The 26,424-nt window shown below is 37.2% G+C and overlaps 1 protein-coding gene across 1 annotated transcript in view; it reads right to left on the bottom strand.

Annotated features, from left to right (window-relative positions):
* Window positions 1-1,484: 1,484 nt before the first annotated feature.
* Window positions 1,485-26,424, bottom strand: part of TINAG (tubulointerstitial nephritis antigen) — a 45,430-nt gene continuing 20,490 nt past the window's right edge. Inside the window, exons 7-11 of the mRNA XM_075049881.1 lie at window positions 23,536-23,716; window positions 23,031-23,076; window positions 17,881-17,986; window positions 2,911-2,956; window positions 1,485-1,839 (exon numbers count right to left, since the gene is read on the bottom strand). Of these exons, the coding sequence (XP_074905982.1) occupies window positions 1,729-1,839; window positions 2,911-2,956; window positions 17,881-17,986; window positions 23,031-23,076; window positions 23,536-23,716 (490 nt within the window). The 3' untranslated portion in view covers window positions 1,485-1,728. The remainder of the gene's footprint in view (window positions 1,840-2,910; window positions 2,957-17,880; window positions 17,987-23,030; window positions 23,077-23,535; window positions 23,717-26,424) is intronic.

Raw genomic sequence — 26,424 nt, 5'->3', positions numbered from 1 at the left:
TAAAGTTGAATGAAACAAAAATCTCCAGAGTTGACTGGATATGTTTTTACGGTATCATTCCCTTCAGAGTTAATCTCTACTCTTTTGAAATCCTGACGTTTATGGAATCAATACATACCAAGAGGTTGGGAAGTAGCTGTGTAGATGGCTCAGTACACTTTCCTTGCAAGTCCTGGTTTAGCTCGCTAAGCGTAGAAAAGTTACTACTTTTCTCAGAGCACTTAGGTCTTCTAAAATTGCTTGTGTTACAATTTGCTATAAATTTCAAGTGATAAAGGTTTTGTGTCTAAATTCAGTTTATTGAATGACACTAGAGGCCACAGAAGAGCTTGTTGTGCAGCAGTATGATACTAACATGTTAATAATAGCTCTTTCAGTAGTGATGAAACATGAATTGTGACTCAAGTTTAGTTTAAGAGACATAATTTCAGTGGCAAGGACAGCTGTTGTATACCACCACCGTGAAAATTCTTGAAGGAAAAGCTATTACTTCTTTGCTGATGACATTAGACGTCAAGTTCTTAATTTTATAGAAAGAATGAAGCATAGCCTATTAAAGACACTGAAGGTGTCACTGAAAATTCTTTATTCACTGGAATTTCATGGCAGCTTTTCTCCCCCACCTATTTAACATGCCATGGTTGTTTCACAGAGCAAAACAGTCCTCAAGATTGTCAAGATTTGTGGCAATGCTCATAGGATGGAGATGCATGTCAGTAGGCTGCTTCTTCAGACAGAAGCAGCGATGGGGGCGTTAGGAGTGAAAGGGGCTCTGGGTGTCTTGCCTGCACTAATGATCATGCTGGCCAACACCATGAACTATGCCTGGACTACAGATATGTCAGTGCAGATAAACAACAGAATGTCTTTTCCATCTTTATCCATTGGAAACAGGCCTTTGGGAATGGTGGCACATGCCTGTTCCCAGGTTAAACAGTGAGTGGAAGGCAAGCAGTTCAGGAATTAGCCTAGTCTAGACTTATTTGAAGAGAAATTACATTTTCTTCTTTATTTTCCTTTATTTAAACAAATTATTAAAATTGCACATTTTTAATTGTGGTTGTGGGAACAGGAATATGCTGTTTCACTGCAAGCAATTTTTGTATTACTCTAAATGCATCAACTTTGTGGGATCTACTAGTAAAAAATTAATTTCCTGGAAGAGATAATGATACATGGATACAACTTATCTAAGCTAGGAGAGGAAATAATTATTCTGCAACAGGATCAGAACTCCACTTGCATTTCTTTGGAATTTTTTGTCCAGTATGATCATGAGCTATATGAGCCAATTCTGTGTGGAAAAGCACAAAATATTTCTAAAGTGATCTTTGACCAGAGTATGTATTGTAAAGAGATTAATACTAGAAATGTGATTCCATTTATTTCAGGCACTGTTGAGTCAACCATTAGCAATATAACAAATTAGTGGTGAGATGTAAATAAAAGAGGACGGAACTTGCTGCTCTGTGAGACACCAAGGTTTTCAGTAGTCCTGGTCACAAATTGCTATTAGTATAAAGGAGTGTTTGTACCGGTTGAGAACTGAGAGTGTTATGATGGCTGCAGTGTGTTCAAATCAGGAAGGCCTAATGAGCCATAATAGAAAGAAAGGTAACTTACAGAGAGGACATTTTTATTTTTCTAGAAAGACTCAATATGCAACAATGGAAAGAACAGGTACATAAAGCAGGTATGGTACAATACAATTAGAGTAGAAGACTATGGCTATCCCAAAGTAGTTAAAATCAGCTTCTCAATATCACACTCATTTTGTCCACGTAGAATCCTAAAATAACCATTTTCTCCCCAAGATTTTCCCCAGGAATTTGCAGCAATCTAACAAAAAAAAAAAAGAGGAAAAGAATATCAATTTTAAAGTAGTATTTAAAAATGCAAGGTGTAGATTACAAAATGAATCTTTTATGTTAGTTTCCTTTGTAAGAAACAGTTTCTCAAATTTAGTGCACTGAGAATCAGAATGCACCTTTTCCTGATTTCTAATCATTTGTTCCTTTTTGCTTTGATCAAAATTTTAGTTCCAAAACCAGGGTTAATAAAAATGGAATACTATTTCTACAAGGCAGTTTGATAAATTGAAGCAGAAATCATTAGATAATTCAACTATTGGTTGGAGAAAGTGGTCATGGAAACAACAATGGTCAAAATTCCGATTACATCTAACCTGCTAAAGAGATACCCAAGATACAAAAAAGCTGACTTTTAATAAATTAGGTTTCATTCAGATAGCTATTGACATATTGAGCAATTTAGTTTCTAATGAAGTCACTAGAAGTTTTGCCCTAAATGTCAGTGAAACTATCTACCATAAGCCCTGCCATCAGCTATGTAAACCCCAAATTACCTTCTACTGAACACAGGAATAATAAGATGAGCTGTTAATCATAATCAAAGTGGTAACATCTGACTTACTCTAAATGGCTGAAAGCCAATATTTAATTTTCTTTTTCTGATAGCCGTATAGCATTTGCCAACACTTTTTAAATAGATAGCTTGTGTTTTCCAAATGTTCTAACAAATAGTATTGATTACTTTTATTGAGTCTTATTTGCAGACCTCAAAAAGAAGTGAGCCTTCATGGGAAATCTGAATAACGTTTAAGAATTTGAGTAAGGTTTGAGACAGAAAAAACAGTGTAGGAAAAAACACGGAGATAGGTGGGAGATAGGATGAAACAGGCTTTGAAATAGAGGTAGATGATGCTATAGTTCAAGAGACAGCATGGTAAAAGTTGCCAGAAAGGGAATAGAATTGTGCAGGAGACTTTAAGGTGAAAGAAAAAAATAGACAGAGAAAGACTGAATGAAAGGAAAGAAGTTGGTTTTAGATAATCTGTGTTGTAGAGATTTTTTCTTCTGCCTCAAAACACAGCACTAAGGATTCACTTACCCAGAACTTCTGTTTCTGTCCATTTTTGTCAGGTAATGCTCCCCACCTGTTACAAGAGATGGTACTAGTGAGACTTTTGATGCATATGTTCACGTTTTGTAGTATTAAATGAGCAACCAGAAAAGAAAAGCTTGTCTTAGTTGTCCCAGTCCAGTTGTCCTGGTCTGTTACCAGTATCAGAATAAACATCTCCATGTTTAAACAACAGACTCTGATGATGATGAAAATAAAGACAAACATCCTTTTAGCCACAAGCCAAATTGCTGTTAAGACTACAAAAACTTAACACAAGTGTAGTTTTAGCTTGTCATTGCAAAAAACTGTTTTCATTGACAGAACCTCTCCGCTTGAAGAGCTTGCCAGCTGAACTGAACTGAACTGTGTAGGAATACTGAAATTAAAGTGAACACATTTCTTCCATTCAGCGGAAGATCCCTAGGAACATTTTTGTTAAAGATCTCATCCAACACCTTTACAAAAATAGCTGGTGAGTTGGGACTGAAAATCTTCCCAGCTTTTCTCAGCTCAGATTAAATTGTTGACAACATGATCCAGTTTACTGCACGGTGTGGGGGATGACCTGTAAACTTACTTGATGGTTTTTTGACTTCTTTGAGGACATGCTAAATGTTGTGGCAATATCCATGAAACCACACAAGAGATTGTCCCCACATGCCAGATGATAGGACTTTCACAAATGTGTAGTTGTAGCTGAACTGCACAGTGCTCTGAGTTGTTAAGCCTCACTTTGTGTATATGTGGGGCAAAAGAAGTTCCAAGGCCATCGTCTGGATGTAGTTCAATGAGCAAAAGCTGCACTGCACACCTTAGGTAGGTAGGTACATATGGTATGTCTACTGATTGCTTCAAGAGCTCTGTCTTGTTTTGCATTTACACAATGAATGCTTGTCTAGTTACTATTCACAGGTCATGATGCTTGGGTGCCTATAAGAGGGCACAAATAAACAGAAAACCAAAGATGTGAACTTTCACAGTTTTTTCCGCAGTATAAAGTTAATCCTAGAATATACAGAATGCTATTGACAGGGTGCTTATTGGTGTATATCCCACCAATGCCACGTGTTTGAGCTGTATTTGCAGTGCTCTGTTCACTTTGAAAGGCAAGCAGCAAAAATATAAGAAATCCCACACTGTGAATGGGGAAATTAAGATTTTTTTGTTGTCTTTGTAACAAAATTTGAACAGCCATGGTGGCATCAGCTCTCTTTGGTTCACAGTGAACCCTAATGTATGTGGAATACCTGCACTTCCAGCCAAAGGAAAAAAAAAAAGCAAGACAAATTGGTGACTAGGAGAGAGGTGAAGTCTGGATTACAGTTGCAAACACAAATTGTAGCTACTGCTTATTAAATACAAGGAATCATAAAAACAATGTTGATCATAATGACCATTGAATGTAATTGTTGTTTTTTAAAAAGGCCTCATGATGCTTTTTCTTTGACTTATCACATGAAAGTCCAGTGATTATTAATTATCTTTGCCTTTTCTTTGCCAAATATATTTCTGATACAGTCTGTCATGATCATAAATTTAAAAAAAAATATATAACAGGCTCTCTGATTTCATATCAGATTCAGATTTACTTCTTTCCTCGTGACCATTTTACTAAAATAAAATTACATCAGCTGCAGTGTGAAAGTCCAATATTTACATCAGTCTTAAAGACAGAAGAAAACTGCCTTGAATTTATATTTTTGTATTCCTGCATTCAGTACTACACATTATCTCTCCCATTTGTCTGAGCAGGATGATGACCAGTCCCTGCAGATTCACCTTTCTGTGATTAAATATTTTTCAAACATTTGTTATTTTCTAAAAAAAAAATATAAATTCAGCTCCTAGTTTCATACACTGATAGGAATTTATTGATTCTCAGAAATGTTTCTAAATGGAAGAAAACTTAGAAACTAAAATTGAAAAGAATCCTTTTTTATCCTTGACTGTAACATATCCATGAATTTAATTTCCTAGGTTTTGTTCCATCACAGTCAGATACAAACAGAGTTACTCAACATTATGCATTTTAACTTACAGTTTAGAAAGAAGAGCTGCTTACTCAGTAATTCATGCCTATGGGCATTCATCCAAATACTCTAAATTAAAATACATTAAATCAAAGTATACAAGAGTGTAGCCAGCAGGGCGAGAAAAGTGACTAATCCCCTTTATTCAAGACCTGCCATTCTGCGTCTGGAGCACTGGGCCCAGTTTTGGGCTTCCCCATACAGGAAAGACATGAACAGGCTGGAACAAGACCAGCAAGAGTCCATTGAGGTGTGTGTTTGGGGTCTGGAGCACACGATGTCCAGGGAGAGGCTGAGGGAGCTGGCTTTGTTCAGCCCTCGGGAGAGGTGGCTCAGGGGAGATCTATTTGTTGTCTTCTGCTTTACAAAAGGTAGGTATAGAGAAGATAGAGCAGACTCTCCTGATACATGCACAGCCAATGGTCAGAAGATGACAGTCACAGTTTCAGCAAGGGAAATTGCAACTACACATACGGGAAAAAGTATTTTACAACAAGAGTGTTTAGGCACTGCTGAAGTGAGAGGTTGTGGGATATCTGTCCTCAGGGATATCCAAAACTCAACATGAATAGCCCCATGAACCTTAGCTATGAGGGCGGCTCTACTTTGAGCTGGGGAATTAAATGAGATGACCTTCAGAGATCCCTTCTAATCTAAAGTATTCAATGATTTAAGCAACTTGATCTAAGATGGTAAGCAACTTGATCTAAGATGGCCCTCCCAATTTAGGGTGCGGAGAGTTGGATGAAACAACTTCCAGCCTCAGTTAGTCTACAGTTCTATAAATTACTAAATTTTGTATTCAATGTATAGATTTTGTGTACCAGTTAAATAACTAGGTATACTAATAGACTGTGATGCGGCAAGTGATTTTGCCAATTTTTTTTAATGGCTGCAGTCTAAAGAGCAGATAATAAGGTTGATTTACTGTTTACTGATCAAACCCAGTCTTGGGGTTAGTGCATGAATCAGGAGGAGGACTTAGCAGGAAAGGTGGAATGGATTGTCATCTCCCTAGATGCTGACCTTTACTGGCAGCAACTATGGCATGAGGTCCTAGTCCTGTTTCCAAGCCTTTCCTAAAACTCCACATGGTTTGTTCAGGGTTGTTCCAAAGACTGGCTGAGATTCACCAATTCTCATTTCTCCCTGGCTAATGTACATCTCTCAGTCTGAAAAAGCACTCAGCTGTAATGGAAACAGCTGTTGTTCTGGGAACCACGCTCTCTATATATTGTTCAATGATGCAGTGTTTGTAGCCACATGCCAGTTTGATTTGACATCTTGCCTCTGGGAATGAATGCCAGCTCCATCAAGAGCATTTCTGGGGTTTTCTTGGCTCATTCATACTAATGTACCTTCTAAAGAGGAAGCAATTCTTTCAAAAACCTCCTAAGTGGAAAATGTTTTTGCAGTGGTATCTTTAGGAAAGTAGGACATATTTTCTAAAACAGATTTCTCAATTTTCTAAAACAGATTTCTCAACATAACTATTAGATTTGATCTTTGCAATTTCTCTTTTTGCCTTTTCCTGCCTATAAAGTTATACTTCAGTAGTTTTCGTGATTTCAGCCTTACTGATGGAATAAATTCATTCTGAATTATATCCCTTAGTTGCACCTATCAAACATGTTATGGCATCGAAGCACAGCTTCCACTTTAAGCTTAAGTTTAGATTCCTCAGAGAAAACAAATCTCTAAATATCCTTTCTGTTGGTAAACCAGGCATCTGAGGGTAAATTTTCTGAGTTATAAAGAAATATATGATATAAATGAATAGTATTAAATTCAGCTTGAATTTTAACTGCTGTTTTACTTGCTGCTGTAAGTACTACTCCTTGAAATATGAATAAAGACTGACTGAGAGGAATTTGTTAAAATGCTCTGATAATATTTAGTAATCTGAAAACAAATTTAGAGGAAATCTTAACCTTCTAAAACTCTTAGCCATCCACTAGGCTCAATGGAAACTGGACAGCATCTTATTGCAAGAATTCAGGAAATGGTCTTGTTTTGATGGAGTTCACATCCTGTATGTTTTCCTATATAGACGGGTCTCTGTACAAATATCTTTTCCTGAATCTGGGTAATCTCTGAGATTTGACTTCTTTTTTTATTTCATATTTTAAAATAGACATTAGTTGCAAAAGTTTATTCACTAATAAATTTAAAAGGAGCCCTCATGGAAGACACTATAGGAGTAAAAAGTAACCTGATATATTATTGATAGCATTCCAGATCATTTTTCCTGGAAAGTAGCAGCTCAGAGAAAGTGTTGATTGGTCCCTCAAAATCTTCAAACCCAAAATAAATTAAAAAAATGAGTAACTAAGAAGTATAATCCCGAAGGAGCTACATAAGCCATTGGGGTTTAAAAGTGAAACCCATGCCACCCACTTCTGTCCCAGGAAAGTGAAAGATCTGCGCAGATTATGAAAGGCACCAGTAGTACAAGGGTATTATTAATGAATGCAAATTTTTGCACTCGGTATACTGTGGAAAAACAGAATACATAATAGTTCCTTTACAATATTTTCAAAAATGAAGTTAATACAGTGTACTACTGTTTTACTGGTCTCTTCTGAGATTTAAGCAGTAGAGTGGTATTATTATCCTTGATGTAAATGTTACCATCAGAACTGGAATTAGAGTTTGCCTTTCTCCTGACAGTAAAACACTGTGGGATTTAGTTCAAGATTAAGATATCAAAATGTATGTGTCCCACAGTAGCAAACGCAGTATATTGGGAACCATTCACTTGCCTAAATGCAGGTGTCTACCACTACTTGAGATGCCTTAAGGTGCCTGAGACATCCACATGTTTCTGGCAGATGTGACAAAGGACCTAGGAGACATGCATGTCCTTTTGGAGATGCAGCCAGGTGGGAAGTTTTTCCCACTTCTGGTAGCACCAAATATTTGTGTGGGGGCAACTCATGGATCCATGAGCAGTTGCAGCTGAGTTGCCCTCCAGTCTCCACTGACTTTGTTGACTAGATCACCATCTCTGTGATGAGAATTTGCATATCTAGCACATCACACCTGTCTGAATCTCAAATTGAATCCTGACATAATTAATTGCCTACTGAAGCGTGAGATGAGCAAAAGGAGAGGACGGAAAATTAGTGGAAATATACAGTGAATAAAGTGTTAGAATCAACAGAAAATAGGATGTATCAGCTTCTAGAACTATGCAACTACAATACGTGATTTCAGAATAAATGATGAGGAGAATTAAGACATTAAAGACTGAAGGACTTGGATTCTGTCCATCTTAAACCATCAGGGATAAGATCAAAGAATTTAGAGAAGAGGGTCAAATTATCATAATAAACAACATGGAAATTACAGTTCTGATATGTATCAGTTTTTCACAATATAGCACAAAATCATAGATGCTACAGTTTGGTTGAACAAAATTAAATCGGGAATGCACTGTGCTGAAAAGGTTGTTAAGCTAATCTGGGATGTATTTTATGTTCCCTCATGGCTTGGAGCAAGAGCTAGTTTAGGGACCAACAGATTGGAAGGGAAAATGACACCGTAGTTAATTTTTTTCCTGTAAAACAGCCATGCTGTGGAGTCTTAATCATGGAACAGAACCCCCTTCTGCTGGGGGGGGGGGGTGTCATTGTAAGTGAAAATGATTTAGTAGAACAGCAAATCCTCTTGCCATTAACTGCTTTTAGAAAGTAATCTTTAAAGAAAAGAAATGGGAATCTATTCATGAGTCTGTGAGGTATCAATATTTTGACTGTAAGTTAAAATCAACAGGAATTAATAAATGATTGTCACTACTTCTTAAAAAACTACAACACTTTCAGAGTTGTTAGCTGATATGATTTCTTTAATACAGTCAATATTATATCTCCTCCTGCATTTCTTTTTCTTTCTCTGGCAGTTCTTGTTCCTGAGATCCTGTAGTTCATGTAGCCAATGCAGTCATTGCCAATTTTTCCTAAAGTAGACCTATCCAAACTACATGTTCCTAAGTAATGAAATCCCAGCCCTGTTGAAGGTAGTCAGAGATTTCCAGTGTCTCCAGGGAAGCCAAGTGCTTGGAAGCTAATAGATGTGATGGTGAGCAGCAAATTAGACATGGAGTCTGCTTTAGGTATGTTAACAACATTAGAAAGAAAACCTAAGAAGCTGGGAATAAAAGTAGGCAACATCGTGCATGTTTTAAGTAAAGAATTATACAGTGTATGACTGCAGTCCTACACTAAATCTGATAAGCCACTGCTAGGAATAAAAAGAGCAAGAGTAAAAGGTATTTGTGTGACAAATTGAGAAAAGCATAAGTCAAAATATATAGACGCTAACAACCTAGATCTGTGTAGGGCTCAAACACTAAGCAGAAAGAGAAAATGAAGTGTCATATATTAGTGTATAGATAGAATAGGGGGAAGAAGTTCAGGAAAGAAAACATTAAGAAAAAATATCCCAGAAATGAAGTAATTTAAATCCCAGTGGAATTAGTTCCCAAGTGGAAATGACAGAGACTTAAAAGCGAGTTGACACATTTTGCGGCAACATCCATTAGAGAACAATATTTCATTTTCTGGAACATGACCAAAATAATCTAATAGCACTTTTTTGTCTCTTGCTTTTGTGATTATTCCAGCTTGATATTTACTCCAAATGAATGACATTTCAAAAACAAACAGATCTTGGACTTCATTACTCACAGAGATGGGGAATCTATTAGGGCTATTTTTACAAAGCTTTAGACCACTAATGTCCCCACCTTTGGTACTTTTAGGAAAAGCTTTCAGCCTTACCCCCTCCAAAATTTCCATTTTTATTAAGGAGAAGGAGAATAAGAAGAAGAAGAAGGAGGAGAAGGAGAAGGAGAAGAAGAAGAAGAAGAAGAAGAAGAAGAGGAGGAGATTTTAAGGAATCATTAAGGAGAAGCTCTGCCTATCAATTACCAAAAATTACTTTAAAAGGGGAGTTTTCTTCTGTCTGACAAAAATATTCTGTAAGAAATACACCACTTAGCTTTTCCAAAAGAAACCACCAGGATCTTCAATCAAAAATAACCTTGAATAAAAAGAAGTAATTTCACCAAATTGCATTCAGTCCTCTTCAAGAGAAAAAGCAAGCAAGGTATTTCCATTTACTCAAGGGAAACCAGCTCCAACTAACTTTGTAACGAGAATTCAGGTGCTCTTTCAGATAAAAGGATGAGTACTTGTGTGCTTCTATAAAAGGATTTTCATAATTTTGTGTCCAGTTTTATATAGTAGAGCTACCTTAGCTGTCCTTGTCAGTAATAACTTTCCCTTGATACTAACACTGTAGGAGTAGGCCCTGAATGCACAACACTGCCTGACAATTAAAAACCGAGAATATGGAGACTGTTTCACTATTCTTCCACAGAATGAAAATTGGTTTTGTTTAAACATCTCCTAGTTTCTTTTTCAAGAAACTGTATCACTACAATGAAGGTGGACTTCACAGGAGAAGTATAAAGAAAATTTTCAGAAAAAAGCATAGTAGTTGATAATTAAATATCATTGAATAAAACAGTAAAAAAGCTAGAAATACAAACTAACACAACAAAAAGAGTTATCAGCAGTGGCTTCAAAACTGAGGTGTTTTGGAGAACAGAAACTAGATTCTAGCATGCTTACATTCAGCTTTGTAGGTAAAATGCTGTTAACAGGAAATACAGCAAATACATCTGAAGACTGTGCTAAATAATATTATACAACCTGACTCCTTAAGACTCAAGATGTCAACTAAAGAGAAATAAGACCTTAAGAGTAAAGAAGAATGATAGGTCTCAAATCTCAAGCTATTAATTCCTGCAGATCTGTCGATGTTGGCAGAAGTCAGTGCTTTGCGTTAACCAAGGAGTTAAACTGTCTACTGAATACCAAAGCTCTAGGAATCAGCATTCTGCATCACCTTTCTAACTTCTGCCATTCAACAATTTATGTCTAGAACAGACTCTTCTCGCATACTGGCAGTCGCCCCCATCTGCTGATCAAAAATACACAAACAGCAAAATACAATTTTAAATCACTCCTGCAATTTTTTTTCAACCAGTTCAAGCAGTTTCCAAGTTACACAGTTTGTAGGTTGAATGTTGGAATCACTGACATCACTGTCAAAAGTCCCAGATTTACAGGAATAAAGCTAAGATTTGTCTCTGGTTGGTTGGTTTGTTTACAATGGCTCCTCCCTGTCTTTCTAGAGTGGGGCTGCATTGAAGATAGGATTGTGTCACCTCCTATTTTCACAAACAGAAGCAATGAATTTGTTAAAAACCAGCCTACATAGACGATGTATAAAAGAAATGTATGTATTCTGTTTTTAAGGTTCTGGTCTTTACTCATATTTTGCTTTGTTATTTTTTTCCTACTTTTCTTGTTTTTTCAAGTATTTTCATTTCTGTTAACTTCTGCATTCACAAGGATCTTCAGGTCAAATAAAACAACCAGAAAACCTTATATAACCTGCAATACAACTACAACATAAACTTAGAATAGAATATTTCAGTTGAAAGGGACCTACGACGATCATCTAGTCCAACTGCCTGACTAATTCAGGGCTGACCAAAAGTTAAAACAAATTATTAAGGGCATTGTCCAAATGCCTCTTAAACACTGACAGGCTTGGGGCATCGACCACCTCTCTAGGAAACCTGTTCCAGTGTTTGATCAAACTCTCAGTAAAGAAATGCTTCCTAATGTCCAGTCTAACCCTCCCCTGGCGCAGCTTTGAACCATTCCCACACATCCTACCACTGGATCCCAGGGAGAAGAGCTCAGCACCTCCCTCTCCATGTCCCCTCCTCAGGAAGCTGTAGGGAGCAATGAGGTCGCGCCTCTGCCTCCTTTTCTCCAAACTAGACAAGCCCAAAGTCCTTAGCTGCTCCTCACAGGACATTCCTTCCAGCCCTTTCACCAGCTGTGTTGCCCTCCTCTGGAGGCATTCGAGGACCTTCACATCCTTCTGAAATCGTGGGGCCCAGAACTGCCCACAGTGCTCCAGGTGAGGCTGCACAGATGTTGAATACAGCGCGATAACCACCTCTTTTGACCAGCTGGTTTGATGCACCCCAGGATGCGGTTTGTCCTCTTGGCTACCAGGGCACATAAACCATGGGATTTCCACAGTTACATATTTAATGAGATATTTCTGACCCTTTCCATCTCTGAAAAAAAAAAAGCTGGTGATCAAACAAGACTTGGTGAAGTCTAAATTAATCCAATTCAACTTCAGGCAACCGAGACATTTGGATTAGGAAAATCCCACTCTACTATCAAGAGAGAAATACCTCCTGAAGATAATTCATCTCACCTAAGTGCTGACCACAGTCAGCACTAACTGGACTCACTTGCCTCTCTAATGCTACGTTTTCTATACAGGCATTGAGAATTTGCTGTCACCACACTGGCCAAACAAGCAATGAAATCTCTTGGGCAAAAATACTGTCTTCCCATAGACTATATATACACAGCAACAGGATACAAAGATTACTTGGTCCCTCTCATCTTGACCTGGTTTATTTTAATACCAAAGTTCTGCTTTCGTAAGAGGCTCACAGTATGTCCTTCTCCAGACAAAAAGAGAGTGGGACAGAAATACATGCGGTCTAAAACTTCATCTCACTTTCTTCCCTGAATTTGGTCATATAACTGACATAATTCTACCAGACAAAAAAAGGTATCACTATTTCAGATTATGTCCTATTCTTAGTGCTGTAACACAAAATCCTAGTACCTTTCAAAGACTAGGATTTTTATCTACTCGATTAGACAAAAGTTTAGTTCTTAATCTTTTATTAATAAGAAGAAGGTTAGGGTCACTGACTAGTGTTCTCCGTGAGACAAAACTTCTTAGAAAATGATTGCTGGAACTTGAAACTATGGTTTTGCCTGGACTTTTCAGCTTGAGAGATGAGTCAAATTATCACTGAGTCAATAGTTAAATCATTCCCAGAAATCTACCATAGTTAATGATATAGGAGACAGTCTCATGGATTTAACTGCATGAATCATCAGACACTGTGTATCTTTTCCCCATGATCTCCTAATGTATTTCTCTTGCTGTAAAATACTTTTGGGTGTTGCTGTTTAATTTTAAAACTAATATCTGATGTTGATTGTCTGACAATAATAAAGTAGATTCTTGTTCCCTGTGAAAGAAAAAGGGAACTCAACCCAAGATTTTCTTAGTCATGAAGAAAATAATTTGAGTCATGACTTTTGGTGGTTTAAAATGTTGCTTGATTGTTATTATTCTGTTATTCTCTGAGTCTAAGCTCAAGTGAGAACAAGTGAAGAGAAAAATGAAGAGAAAAACAGTGTCTTCAAAGCCAAAACCTGAGATGTCACCAACAGTAGTCACTGGTATCTTTTTTAAGCCTTTGGACTTTGCACAGGTGAGTAATTTAATTGTGTATTAAATCTTAGAGTGTTGTTGCTCTGTCTGTTTATCCCCTCAATGCTAAAATGTAAGGTTTTGCCTCACGTGTCAATTTTATCTCCATTAATATGGCTTTTTCTATTAAGAAACATTCAACCAATGTTTTTTCAGGGCATAGATATTTCAATGCCATTTAATCTGCCACACAATTGAATTTAAAGCTTCCAGTGAATCACTGATAAAAATAGAGGGGAAATGTGTTTCCACTTAATGTACATCTCTCAGTGTCCTCTTATGAAAGTTCTTTGTCATTCTGAGCATCTTCCAAATATCTGAAAATCTATCTTGTTCATGAAACAGTATCTAAGGCTTTTAATAAAATTATTCATGCCCTCTCCAAGCCTTAAAGTGACAGTCCACAGTTTTGATTGTAGCCAAAGACTTGGGCTTTTGGGGCCTTTCTGAATTTTAGAGTGTCAGGGGATCAGCAGATGCAGCTTCTTGAGTGAAGGTATGGATCAGACATTGTAGCTTGGCACTGATACCGAAGTGATGCAGAGGAAAGAGTCTGAGACAAGATTTGTCTGAACAGGCTGCAGACATTAATGATGGATACTTTACTTCACTATGCCTAACTTTGAAAAGAGATATATTTGATGTTGAACTGTAGCTATTTAAGCCAATGTACTTTCTCTATGCTGAACAGCCTTTAGCATCTTTACACCATTAACAAATCTGCCTCATGTTTTCTTTCCCTATAGACACTACATTTCTCTTCTGTCATTTTTTCCTAGGTGGAACTAAGAAAGCCAGAGGAGCAGAAGGAAAAGATTAGAAAAAAAGCTGCACCAATTTTACAAGAATCTACTATAGAATAGACTTGACAGGTTTGTTCAGCAACTCTAGCTTAAATGTATAGATCTGAGAGATAAATCTGCTACCAAGTTAATCTTTGATGTGAATTCAGTCTACTTTTATTCTTAAGAGATCTTGAGATAAAGATGACAGTTTCATGTGTCATTTTTCAGTCATTAGTCTTCTTAAAATAACAGAGTGCAGCTGAAAAAGTGAAAATTACTGGACTTTGACCAATTTGTCTTCCTTAGTCCCACTTACCATTTGCAGTTTCGTTGTGCCTCTTTAGCTTGTTTTCATTCTGTCTGCAAGACGTTCTGAAGATACTATCTTTCTTACCATAGATATTATATACCAGTAATATAGTCATTTTGTTTCCAAGCTACTTTAGGATGCCATTACAAGTGGGTTTCCTCTAGTCTAACCTAGACATTTTAATGCTAGCTATTAAGTCTGATGTTACCCCACAGGCTCATTTACAGTCAGCAAAGAGAAATAAGATCCAACAAAGCAATTCAACTCACCTTAAGATAGATACCTAGGATAGAGCAGATGAATAACCATGGAAGATAAAGAGAACCATGGCTACGTAGCAGAGACATAGGAATCTAGCTTTTACACATCAAAACTGAGCCGTTACGAATCCCAGTCTCCCTTACTCACTTTTCTGCTTAGCTCCCTGTCTCTGGAGTAGACACAGAAACTGATTGAAAGATCCTACTCTCTCTAGATGTCAGTGGGGTCAGTCCATCCTGCCCTCAGATTGCCGAAAGCCCTATTTCCCTATCCATAGAGACCGTGATCAAACCCAAACGGTCTGCTACCTGCAACACCCTCTGCCTGGCTGTTCCACGCTTTCCTATTCTGCTTCCATGATGGTCTGTCTTATCCCATTCCCGCTCTGAGCCTGAGGTCACCCAGTACCTCACTGGAGATAGACTTATAGTCCTATCAGAGCTGATTTTATAAATAAGAAGCCTTCAAATGATAGAAAATAACTAGCAATTTCAAGTTGCAGAACAAGGGAAGCCAGTCAATGCATTTAAAATCCTTATGATCCAATGATCAAATAGGCAGTTTATATGTGCATTTCAGTTTTTGTACAAATAGGTCTTACAAGCTTCACCAAAATTTATTTCCATTTTATGGCTCCATCACCTTATATGTTATACAAATCATAGGCAGTTTAAGGCATTCTCAAAAATGTTTCTGAGAGATTACAAATATTAATTCAATACAGTCATTCATTACTATGACTGCCTTTTACAAATATTGAATCTCCTTTATAAAAGCGGTTATAAATAAAAAATCAGACTACAATAAACATCAACCCACAGAAACTGCATTTTTTTACCCTATGTGTCAGCATGTGTCTGCTCCTTTTTCTCTGTCCAGGAATCATCTCAGCTATGCAGAATGCAAATAATCAACAATATTTTTATTTTAAGTTCAACTTTAATGAGATTTTTATGAGTTTTTTATTTAGGTCAAGGACTTCAGATTATCCTTTGCTCAAAAAACCCCACCCAAGTTATGTGTGAGTGGCAAAGAACTTACACCCAGGCCACATATTTTATGTTCAAATTAATTCAAACTAATGAATGATATGAAAAAGTGATAGCTTAATTCTGAAGAGATTAAAATGTATGCAAAACAGTGGTTTAGACTTCATGGTGCAGAATCACATTTTCTCACTGGATTTATCATTGCTAGAAACTCGAGTACACCTAGCCTTGGGCTCAAACAGTCTCCACCTTATCAAACTTGAATTCAATTTTTACAGTTAAAACACCTCTGCAAATATTTTTATATGGCATAATCTCAGAGGTCAGCACACTTACGCATTAGATAATGAAAGGATGGATAATTCTTTATATTGCTGGATCCATTGGATACTTCAGCAATGTTCAATGAAAGTTAGTAAGTAAATGCATTTCCCACATATTAAATTCTGAACCAGGCCGAGGTTTCTTAAATATCATCACCCACAATTTTCTTCTTTTTCCTTCACTTCTCATGTCCTTATTCAGTATATCGGACCACTTGGCTTTCCTCCTACTCGGTGTTTTGCACTGACCATTCAATATAATCCTCTGCAGGGAGCTGCCAGCCTCAGCCAAGGTGCTCAGTTTTTTGCTCACGAGTGGCTCCTTGCCTAAGGGCTGCTATCTTTTCCTTACACGGCTTATCAGTTCCCGTTTAAATCAGCATCCACTTCAGCACATTACTAGCCCTCCTTCTGTCTCGCTCCTCAGCCATCACTTTGTCCCCCTGTGCCATTCTGGCTTAATCATTCACCTCAGTAGGTTATTCAGCATATATTTGGGGCAGCACATCTGAGGGAATAGCTGTCATCACCTTATGCTTGCACCAAGCACCCTTCAGAGCCCTCCCAACACCTGCACTCATGGCCTCACAGCAGCTCGTCCCTGAACTGAGGTATTCAAATTGCATTGCAAATTTCACTGTCTAATTTTATTGGTTTCTCGTGGGCCCTCAGATATACCTTCAATGCATACATATAAACCGATACATACCGGCCGTCCTTCATAAACATATTTTCCTAATTCAGTCCTCTATTTTTCCATGCTAAATTCCAGTTTCTCTCTTTCATTGCTTCACAACATTCACACTCACATACTTCAGGAGCTTTTCCTCTACTAGCCTGAGGCAGTACTTTTTGCAACAGTATAGGGTCAAGGATGATCTTGCATGAGCCTGCTGCTTCTCATTGCTGCTGTGCCATTATGAGGCACACTCTTGTAATTCATAGCCAGCAGTTTCCACAACCATAGGCATTTCCATGTCCTTTACAAGATATCTTTACTAAGATCACAAACACAAAATGCGTTTTATTTTGTGACTTTATTTTCTTGAACTACATATTGAAGATACTTTCAGTACCTTCTTAGCGCAGGCCTGAATCATTATTTATTTGCTATTCTAGATCACCTATAAAATATTTGTTTGAGACTCTCTGGTCATTTCTCTGTGTAACTACTCACTCGATGATTTAATAAATTCATCCTTGCATATTCCGTCCATGTCAAAGAATAAAGCCCCATGGTGTGTTCTGTAATTCAAGTGTATGCATTATTAGATACTTGTCATCTTAATATAGTGGCACTAGTCTACATTTGAAGGGAAATCCACTAGTGTATTATACACACTCTTCTGCAGCAGTTCCAGTCCTGAGTGTGTATTCCTTATGCATCCCAAATAAAATCAGCAGCATCCCAGCAGCAGCTGATTTCTGTTTGGGGCATAGAGAGTCTTGACTGCTGTGCCAGTAAGCTGTACTTGTTAATTAGGAGGCCACCAGCAATTTTTATATTTCCATTTGCATTCTGCTTGGTGGCATGTTTGGAGGCCTTTGTGTCAGTTTTGTTCACAACTTGATGTGTACATGGAATATTTGTGAATACTCAGCAAAACATTTTATTCTATAAACCAGTATATTTGAAGTTTTAGAGCAAATGTTAGAGTAGTTTAAAAGACGATGGGTCCATACCTCTTTCCAATGCTTTCTAAAATTCTCAGATATGTGAAAACAGAACAACAACAATCTTATGTTGGGAGCTAACGGTGCTCCACTTCTGACACTGAAACTTTTGGGTTCCAAACTAGTATTGACATTTTACTGCGTTCATGACTGGTAGAGGAAAAGGGTAAAAGAATACACTTTACTCACCCAAGGAGCTTGACTGAATGAATTTTCCACTTAGATCCTGCTTTCTGGGAGTGTCTATAGATTCCTTCTTTGTAAAGGAAAAAATCTTCATACACTTTCATTATAGCTAAAAAACAATAGGAAAAATCAGCACAGTCAGCAAATATTGTTTCTAGTTTGCTCCTTGCATTTTACCAGTGAGATTTTTGTTGTGTTTTGGACTGCCTAAGTGTACTTTGTAATTACACTATATTCACTAATTTCTCAGAAGTTCCCTGCTGTAAGTGAACTGAGTGAAGGATTCTAACAGAGTTCTCTCAAAGGTCTCTTGTCAAATTAATTGAGATTCCCTGTCATGGAAACTCCCTATCATGGACTTCTTCCAATACAGTAAGAAGAAATATTGCCTCATGTAGGCTTACATACGCTTTCTCAATTCCAGTGAAATCCAGCTTATTAAAACAAATCTCCTCAAGGATCATGTATAAAACCCTCAGTTCTGACAAGCATCTGCATATTCAAGAAAAGTATTTAACAGGCAGTGTATATCCTGTGAAATATGGTGAAGTGATATGTATGCCTTTTTCTGAAACTCACAGGTCATTTAAGTACACACTAATCTCCTTATGGAAAATTAGATTGTGTGTATGTTCATCCTGACTTTCAGCTAAAAGTGTGGAAAAAAACCCGTGTCCATAAAAATGTAAGGCCAAAGAGCTGAAGAACTGGAAATTGTGTCTAAGAGAATGAAGATTACAATTTGCTTTTTATGTCTATTCATTATTTCCTAGGAACACCAATCACTTGTTTTTTTAAGAAAAATGTTTTCGGTTTCTTTTCCACATTTGTTCTGCCACCTTACTACCATTTGCTTTGCTATATGGTGGGTTACCAGATCCAGAGAAATGAAAATATTTTCCAGGTCTGCATTACCTTTAGATTCCAGTGAATCAGAAGTATTAAATGCAAGCTTAACTCCAACTTACCTTTGGCTTATGATTTTAACAGTCTTAGACTGCCACACAGCTTGGAACATGAGAATTAGTGAAATCCAGTTTCCTAAAGTCTTGCACCTTGGGTGTTCCATAAAGTTTCACTGACCATTTTTATGTGGTTGGAGCATTTATAACATACATGCCTGGTATAGATGTGTGATATCCAGTAAGGTGAGCTCATGCTGCAGTTTTTTCTGTCTGGCACACTTTCAAATTTCTTTTTCCTACCTGAATATTTTCATAAACTTGAAGGAAATGAACTATCTTTACAACCTCTTGGCCTCTATCATACTTGGCTGAAAAGAGAAAACATTCACAAATCTTAGGGGATGAAAGACAGCAGCTCAAAACATAGTCAAATGAGCCCATTTGCCCAGGAAACCTGGCTAAAAATATACTTTGCTAATGAGGTTGCTCACATAAAAAATGTATGCCGATAGCAACACACAGGGAATAAGCAGCCATGATGCTACCTAGGTGGCAAGTCTGGGGGAAAGGTATATCAGTTAAATCAGAAAAAAAGGTAAATGCTTTTAATGAATAATGTTACAGCTTCTGCCGAGCTGCCTGCAGAACCAGAGCTTGCACATACTGACAGCAACAGACCAAGGGGAAAATAGCACAAACTTTATTCTTAGTTTCTAGCTGCAAGCTCAGGAGTCCATTAGAGCTGTCTGCAAAGGTTTCCCCCCTCCCTCCACCCCCAGGCTCACCAGTGTATAAAGCCAGGAGTTTAACTCAATGTAAAACACCAGCTGTCGAGGTTTTTGAGCTGCAGGGGAGCCTGCGGAGGGAGAGCTTTGAAGTGCTACAAAGGACCAGAAAGGGGGAAGAAGACTCCCACTGGCCTTAATCCAGGTGAGGGTGTCAGAGGAGAAGTGAAGGCGATGAGTCATTCAAAAAAATCACTGTAGAGGCTTCCCTGGCTCTTGTTTTGATACCTCAGCCAAAGGGAGGCAAAGAAACAAGGGGGAGTGCCAGGACTGCAAAATTCATGTCTCCCATGGGAGGACTGAGGTTAGAAGATCTCAGCTATGGTCAGGCTGAGACAGGAGAAGGTAGTTTCATTTCTAAGTCACATCGCTCTTTGAAATCAAGGTCCATATGTTCAGTTTCAGGAAACAATTTTTTATCAGCAGCTCTAAATCAAACACATGTTCTTGGCTCTGTGAAGAAATATAATACCTAAATCATTTCCACTGAAATGAAACAGAAAATCTTGACGTGTGTTTCCGGAATAGCCCATGTGAGAGAATTTTATCCATGATTACATACTATATCTACATTTTGTGTGTGTGTATGTATGTATATATTTGCATATATATGTATATGTGTGTGTGTATATATATATATATATATACCCTTCAATCAGGAGCTAAATAATGGTACAGTCTTTGGCGTTAAGTGGGCTGGGTACATGAAATGTAAGGTGGACAGAGAGATGATAATTCAAAATCAAGCACTGAGACATTTTTATTTATTCAGTGACTTGTCCTGATATGGACTGTGACTTGGACAGGACGAGATGATCACAGTCCACCAGCTGACTGTGTTCCCTCCCATGTAGAAGAGACTTTGGATTTTCTAAAATGAATGGATTAACTATTAATGAATCGGAAGAGAGAGCAATTTTCGTAAGGCTGACTGTAGCTCATGCATGAGCTACCTCAGTCATGCTGAGCTGTCAGACCTATGCATATAAATGTGGCAAATTATAAGATTCATTCCACTATGGACTCCTCTGCATAAAATTCTTAAATAAGAATTTGTGGCTCTAAGACATACAAAGATACAAAAAACTAAAAGTAGTTGCTACAAAAGGAGCTAAAGTGTAGTACTGTACATTAATGTAGCCTAATGCTTTCTCCAGATCTTTTTCTTGTGTCAGAAAATGAAATATTTCTTTTTTCCAAGATCATGATAACTGAAATTAGAAGTTTTGTAGGGTCAAAACTGTGATGTATTGCCAACAATATGTCAGCTTTTCTTTTGACTGAGACTGACTAATGTGACAGAAAGGATTATTTTCCTACGTCAGCACTATAACTACCAGAGTATTTGCTAAAGTTCATTAAAAAATAAAAGATGAATGGGCAATATTAGATTGTCCATTTGAATGTTTTCAAAGCATTAATGAAACTTTATTATGTTTATTTGAAAATGGATTTTTTTAAAAACTGGTGTTTCATTGTTTGCATCTGAAAGTGCTAATTGCTCAGTTCCTGTACCATATAAAACAATGACGTATGTCAGAGAGAAACTGTCACTCAAACTTGAAAGCTGTATAACAGAAAGTTTTCAATTACATTCCTACACCTACTGTTTCACAATTGTTAAAAAATACATATTTTTCTTAACTTTAAATATGCCCGGAAATCCAAGTACATTCATCATCAAACTGGATGATTTTTTACATCATGGTCTTGAAAGGATCTTGAATGTTTTCCAGACACTAAACATTACTTAGTATATTAGATAAGACTGGACAGAAGCACTTCGTAGTTCTTGAGGAACAACAAGTGAATGAGTAATGGAAAAATCTCTTTCAGTAGCTGAAGATCATTTGCAGGATGTTTTGGAAAAAAAAACAACACACCACCATGATGTGGTTTTAGAATCAGAATTATGCCCTGATTGCATTTGTAGTACAGGAAGATAGAGGATAGAATCAGTGACAAATTATTGGGTCATAACTGTGACTCATTTAAAAAAATCTCATTATAGCAAAAAGAAAAAATGAAAAGTGATTTCATTCAGTGATGCACACTCTCATTATATACTCTTCTTTAGAACTTGATTTTTTCCACATACAGCATTACCTTAACCTGATACAGACATTTTCTTTGAAAAAGCATTGACCTTTCAAAAATTTGTATGAATTATTGAGTGGTTAAAACCTAACAAATGGCTGAATATAGATTATTTCATGTGGAAGATTTAGTACTCATAGATTAATCCAGCAAAATGTTGTATACATGGACTATGAATACAATATTAAAGAGAGGTCTGAAATTTTATCTTGAAGATCCTAATTTTTTAATTTTCTTAAAACCAGCAGAAGTTACTGTGTTCACTTCTAGATCAAATGCAGTGTAGGAAAGAATATTTCCCTTGAGCAAACAAACTTGGCCAGAACAAAAAAGACTGATAATATTGATCTTTTTAAGTCCGAGCTTCAGATTAATTGCAACTGCCCACGTAAAGAGCTGTAAGAGGTAATTTCAACTCTGTGATGCACTGAAATGAATTAAATCTAATCATCAAGACCATTTCAATAATAAATTGGAGGTTATGATAAATCATTATATAATTGAGGGCAGTAGAAATTCAGAATTCCCTGAAGTAGAAGGCTTTGGTTTTGCATCAGCCATCCATTCAAGAGGGGTGGCCATCCTGCACTGTGACCTTTCCCCACCACCCCAAACCCACGTCCCTCAACCTCTCCAGTGACGCTGGCCTGGGGTGTGAGTAGGAACCTGCATTTTCAGGTGCTGCCAGCACCATCCCTGACTGCAGACAGACAGTATTGAGGCTAAATAACATTTTGCTGTCACTCACTCCCTGCTGAAGTCTCTTTATTTCTCTAAGAGGTCTGGGATCTTCGTTGCAGGGTTCAGCAGAAGAATTCAAAACTGTTAGCCCTCTAAAACCAATAAGAGCATTTGGGCTCCAAAAGGGGAAATTCTGGGGGGTATTCCAGCACGGAATGATTTGTTGGAGGGCCCGTATACTGCAGCGTTGCCTTCAGAGGAAAGCAGGCTTGGTGGGTTGGCCTCAGCCAGCGGGGGAATTGATCCCAGCCCTAGAGAGCAGAGCTTTGCTAACATTTAACTCCTCCTGCACAGCCCCGAATTGCTATTTCATCAATGAGCAAAGAACTGTTGTGGGGAAAAGGCACATTTCCAGCACAGAGATTTTGCACAAATTTTCTACAAATTCAGGTCAAGGTCCTTTTACTCATTACAGTCCTTTTTACTCATTATTTTACTCATTATGCAGTACAGCTGCCTCTAGGGCCACTACTTGCCCACCAAGCACCCCTGGATGAACTACAGTGCACATGTCTGTTTTATTCACTGTGGAATACAGTTTGTGTTTTCTAATATTTTGATACAAGTACGTTTCACCCTTTAATTATTGCAATAATAATATTATCATCTTCCAAACTTACCATACCTTGCACTGGTCCTTTGTCCATGATTTCTTTCATTATATCGGTTTCCTGAGAGGAGGTGAGAGCAGCAGCAAAGAGGGCAAGGGAAGAGAATACATTCTATTAAATAAAATTAAAACTCATACTAATTTATTGTTGTGTACATATGTATATCTCTATGGTATAAATGTACCATTGTACTTGTATTTCTGCTAGAGAGTGTTTGGTTTACCAAATGAACAAAAGCTTCAGAAACATGTTTAAGGAGCAGTAATGCCCAGTTACGACTGCATACTTTCTTTTCCATCTCTAATTTCTGCAGGACCACAAAGCAGCAGCTTTAAAGAGGTGATGTAAAATTCAGAAACCATAAAGAATTTAGACTTTTGTGAAAGTATAAGGGCAATATAAAGGAAAATTCACAGCTCTAGTCTTCAAGTAAAGTGAACATATTTCCATATGCCAGATAATTTTCAAGCCCCAAAGGAGAAAAATGAGTGAGACAATGTGTGAACAGTATGAACTTACTTTTGAGGAGACCCTGTAGTGAGAGGCACACCGGTATAACCGATTGGATTTTTCAAAGGCATTGGGACATGGCCCATTTGTATAGTTTTTTCCATATTCACTTGACACATAACACTGATTTTCACTTGATGGCTCCAGGTGATTGTTCCAAAACGATGGATAACAAGCATAGGATACAACCCTGTTCAGATATTAAAAAAAAAAAAAAAAAAAAGTTGATAAGAAGCTTGCTTAAACATGTTTGCAGTTTTATTTCAAGCTTTTAACTACTTTACAACTGTCATATTTCAAGTAAATTTACAGAGGAGTCCCTCATTCTTCAAAAGTGCGAATGTCTCATGTCTTCAGCTGGAAGGTGTTTGCTTCGATTCATATGTGTGATGTTTATGATTAAGTTTCAGTTGCAGTAGTCCTCTTCCCACCCTTCTATAAATTTCCAATGCTGTCAACAGGATCCAGTTAGCAAAAATGGCTTGTGAACTAGACATATTTGCAGCAGAAAAAATTTAAGGGAAATGAACCATTTTCTAGTTTTATCTACATTTTCTACAGGAATGCTGGTGAAAAGCTACAGTCTTTGTATTTCTTTTAGCTAAAAAGTCTCTGACCTTCCATTTTTCTGATAATGTAAAGGGAACATTTGCTCACATTTTTGTGAACACTTGTTGAGATAAAAAGTCTTATATTAATTTTTTAAAGGTTTGAGTACAAATAATTGATGTCCTTCTGGCATATGAGTACATGTGGTGCTTTGAAGCACGGGTTAAGAGCTCTCATGGCATCCAAGAATGGAAAGAAGCAATGAAGTTTGTTTCTTTCAAGTAGCTGATCCTGAATTGTTCAGCCATTTTGACTGACTAATTGAACATCCTTTTTACTTCAATAAAGTGAAGGAAACAGAGCATACATTTAAAATGCACCTACAAACAATCTGAAATACTCAAATAAAGGCACACTGAATCTTCCACTTTTTATTTTATCCTTTCTGTGAGATATTGGGACCTCCTAGTTTTCTACGTTATGCTGCTAGATGTTTCGAAAACAATATACATGTTTCTGTGATAATACCATGGACGCCTATGAGATGGTTTCTTTTAAAGAGCATAATTAAATAGTTCACTGAAGCATAATACTTTAAAATAGGCAGTCCTATAAAAAAGATATGTATTTAAGTAGCTCACCAATTATACTGAACTTTCTGAATCTGAAGAACTGAAAACTGTATTTCCATGCAATATGGAGGATAATTATGTTTGCCTGTGTATACTTAGTTGTCAGGATTTTTACAAGATGAGCATATATATGCTTCAGCTACTTTGAATAAGACATGGCATTTTCGGATTAGCATTTGGTAGTAGAAAAATTGGCCCTGAGGAGAATGTCTTTTTGCTTACCAAATTCTTTCTGCCCAAACTAGACCAACACACCCAGGAGCTGCAAAAAGCAATAATTCTGCCTACGTGAAAAGGGATTGTGCATCTAAGGTTGTTAGGTTGTTAGGCTGTTATTGCTTAGGTCTTCAATCTACTTGCTGGCAACCCCTCTGAATCTCTTTTGAATGTCTGGAGGTATTCTGTATTCCCAGATTTCCAATGGGGAATGAGAAGTATTTAGGCCAAATATACTTGGGTTGTTATTACTCATTTTAAAATTTATTATGCTTTGTTTCTATTGCTGGGTAGAAGGAAACGTTTGATTTATATATGTATACATATACAATGTTAATAAATTGTATCTATCTCTATATACATAATCATTCTAGTCACCACTGATTACAGATTTCCAAAAGAAATAAAGGATTGCTGCTGAGTGCAGTCAGGCTTGCAAGGCAGGTAAGGTGAGCAAACACAGTCCTCAGAGCATGACCTAGCATAAGCATGGCAGGAGTAGGTGATTGCAACCCAGTGTAAGGAATAGTATGACACCTATTCCTCAGGTGTACTTAGAAACACCTCAGAGGGAGTCAACAGAGAAATTCTTTTTTTTTTTTTTTCCCCCTCCTTTCCATTGGAGTGTCCCCCTGGATTTGTCGCAGGTTCTGCATGGATGGGTCTTAATTCTATGGCAATAAACGTGAGGCACCAAATACGCATGACCACACTGGCCCTGTGTGATAATCCGGACATGATGACTCATTCTGAACTAACAGTCACTTTTGAATCTTTTCACTAACCATAGTTTCTGCAGTCATGAGTAACATAATTTAACAGCACTTTGCTGAAACATGAGTTTGGACATGCTGAGGCATCAGCACAACAGTAAACATTAGAAACTTTTCAAGGAGAAGAAATTGCCAGCAGAGTCACAGAAGAAAAACAGAAATAAATGTGAATGTGTTTATGTATACATATACATACAAATATACTACTAGAAGCAAGCAGCATTCAGGGAGAAGCAGCAAAAGTCTGCAGGGTGTTCATACACTCTTGGCAGAATGCATCTGAAGTTATGTTTATGTGTTCAATCCAATGAAAATTTTTGTGGTTTTATTGTATTTATATGTTTGAATTGTGAGATGAGAACATAATCTAAAATATTAGGTTATATTATTAGCAAGTTGGCCAAGACTAATAACAATAATATCCTTATCATACCCTGCAATTGCTAGGAGCCCAAGGTACAAAACAGATCAAGCCCTGATTAGAAGCAGTATTTGCATTCAAGTGTGTAACCTTTTTAATACCTGAAAATGAAATATTTCTTCCTCATTCTTAAAGACTATAAGCTTTTAATTTCCCTTAGCAGATAAAATAGATGTTTTCAAACCACATTGATTCCTCCCAAATTATTGCTTGTAACTGAAATGCCTAAAATTAATATTAATTAGAAATAGAATACAGATTTATTCTTTAATTAATGGAGGAAGACAGAGAGAGACAGTGAGAGTTA

The sequence above is a fragment of the Buteo buteo genome, chromosome 17, assembly GCF_964188355.1.
Source record: "Buteo buteo chromosome 17, bButBut1.hap1.1, whole genome shotgun sequence".
Classification (NCBI taxonomy): domain Eukaryota; kingdom Metazoa; phylum Chordata; class Aves; order Accipitriformes; family Accipitridae; genus Buteo; species Buteo buteo.
Note: the sequence above shows the minus strand (reverse complement) of the source record. Positions and strands in the feature narration are given on the sequence as shown.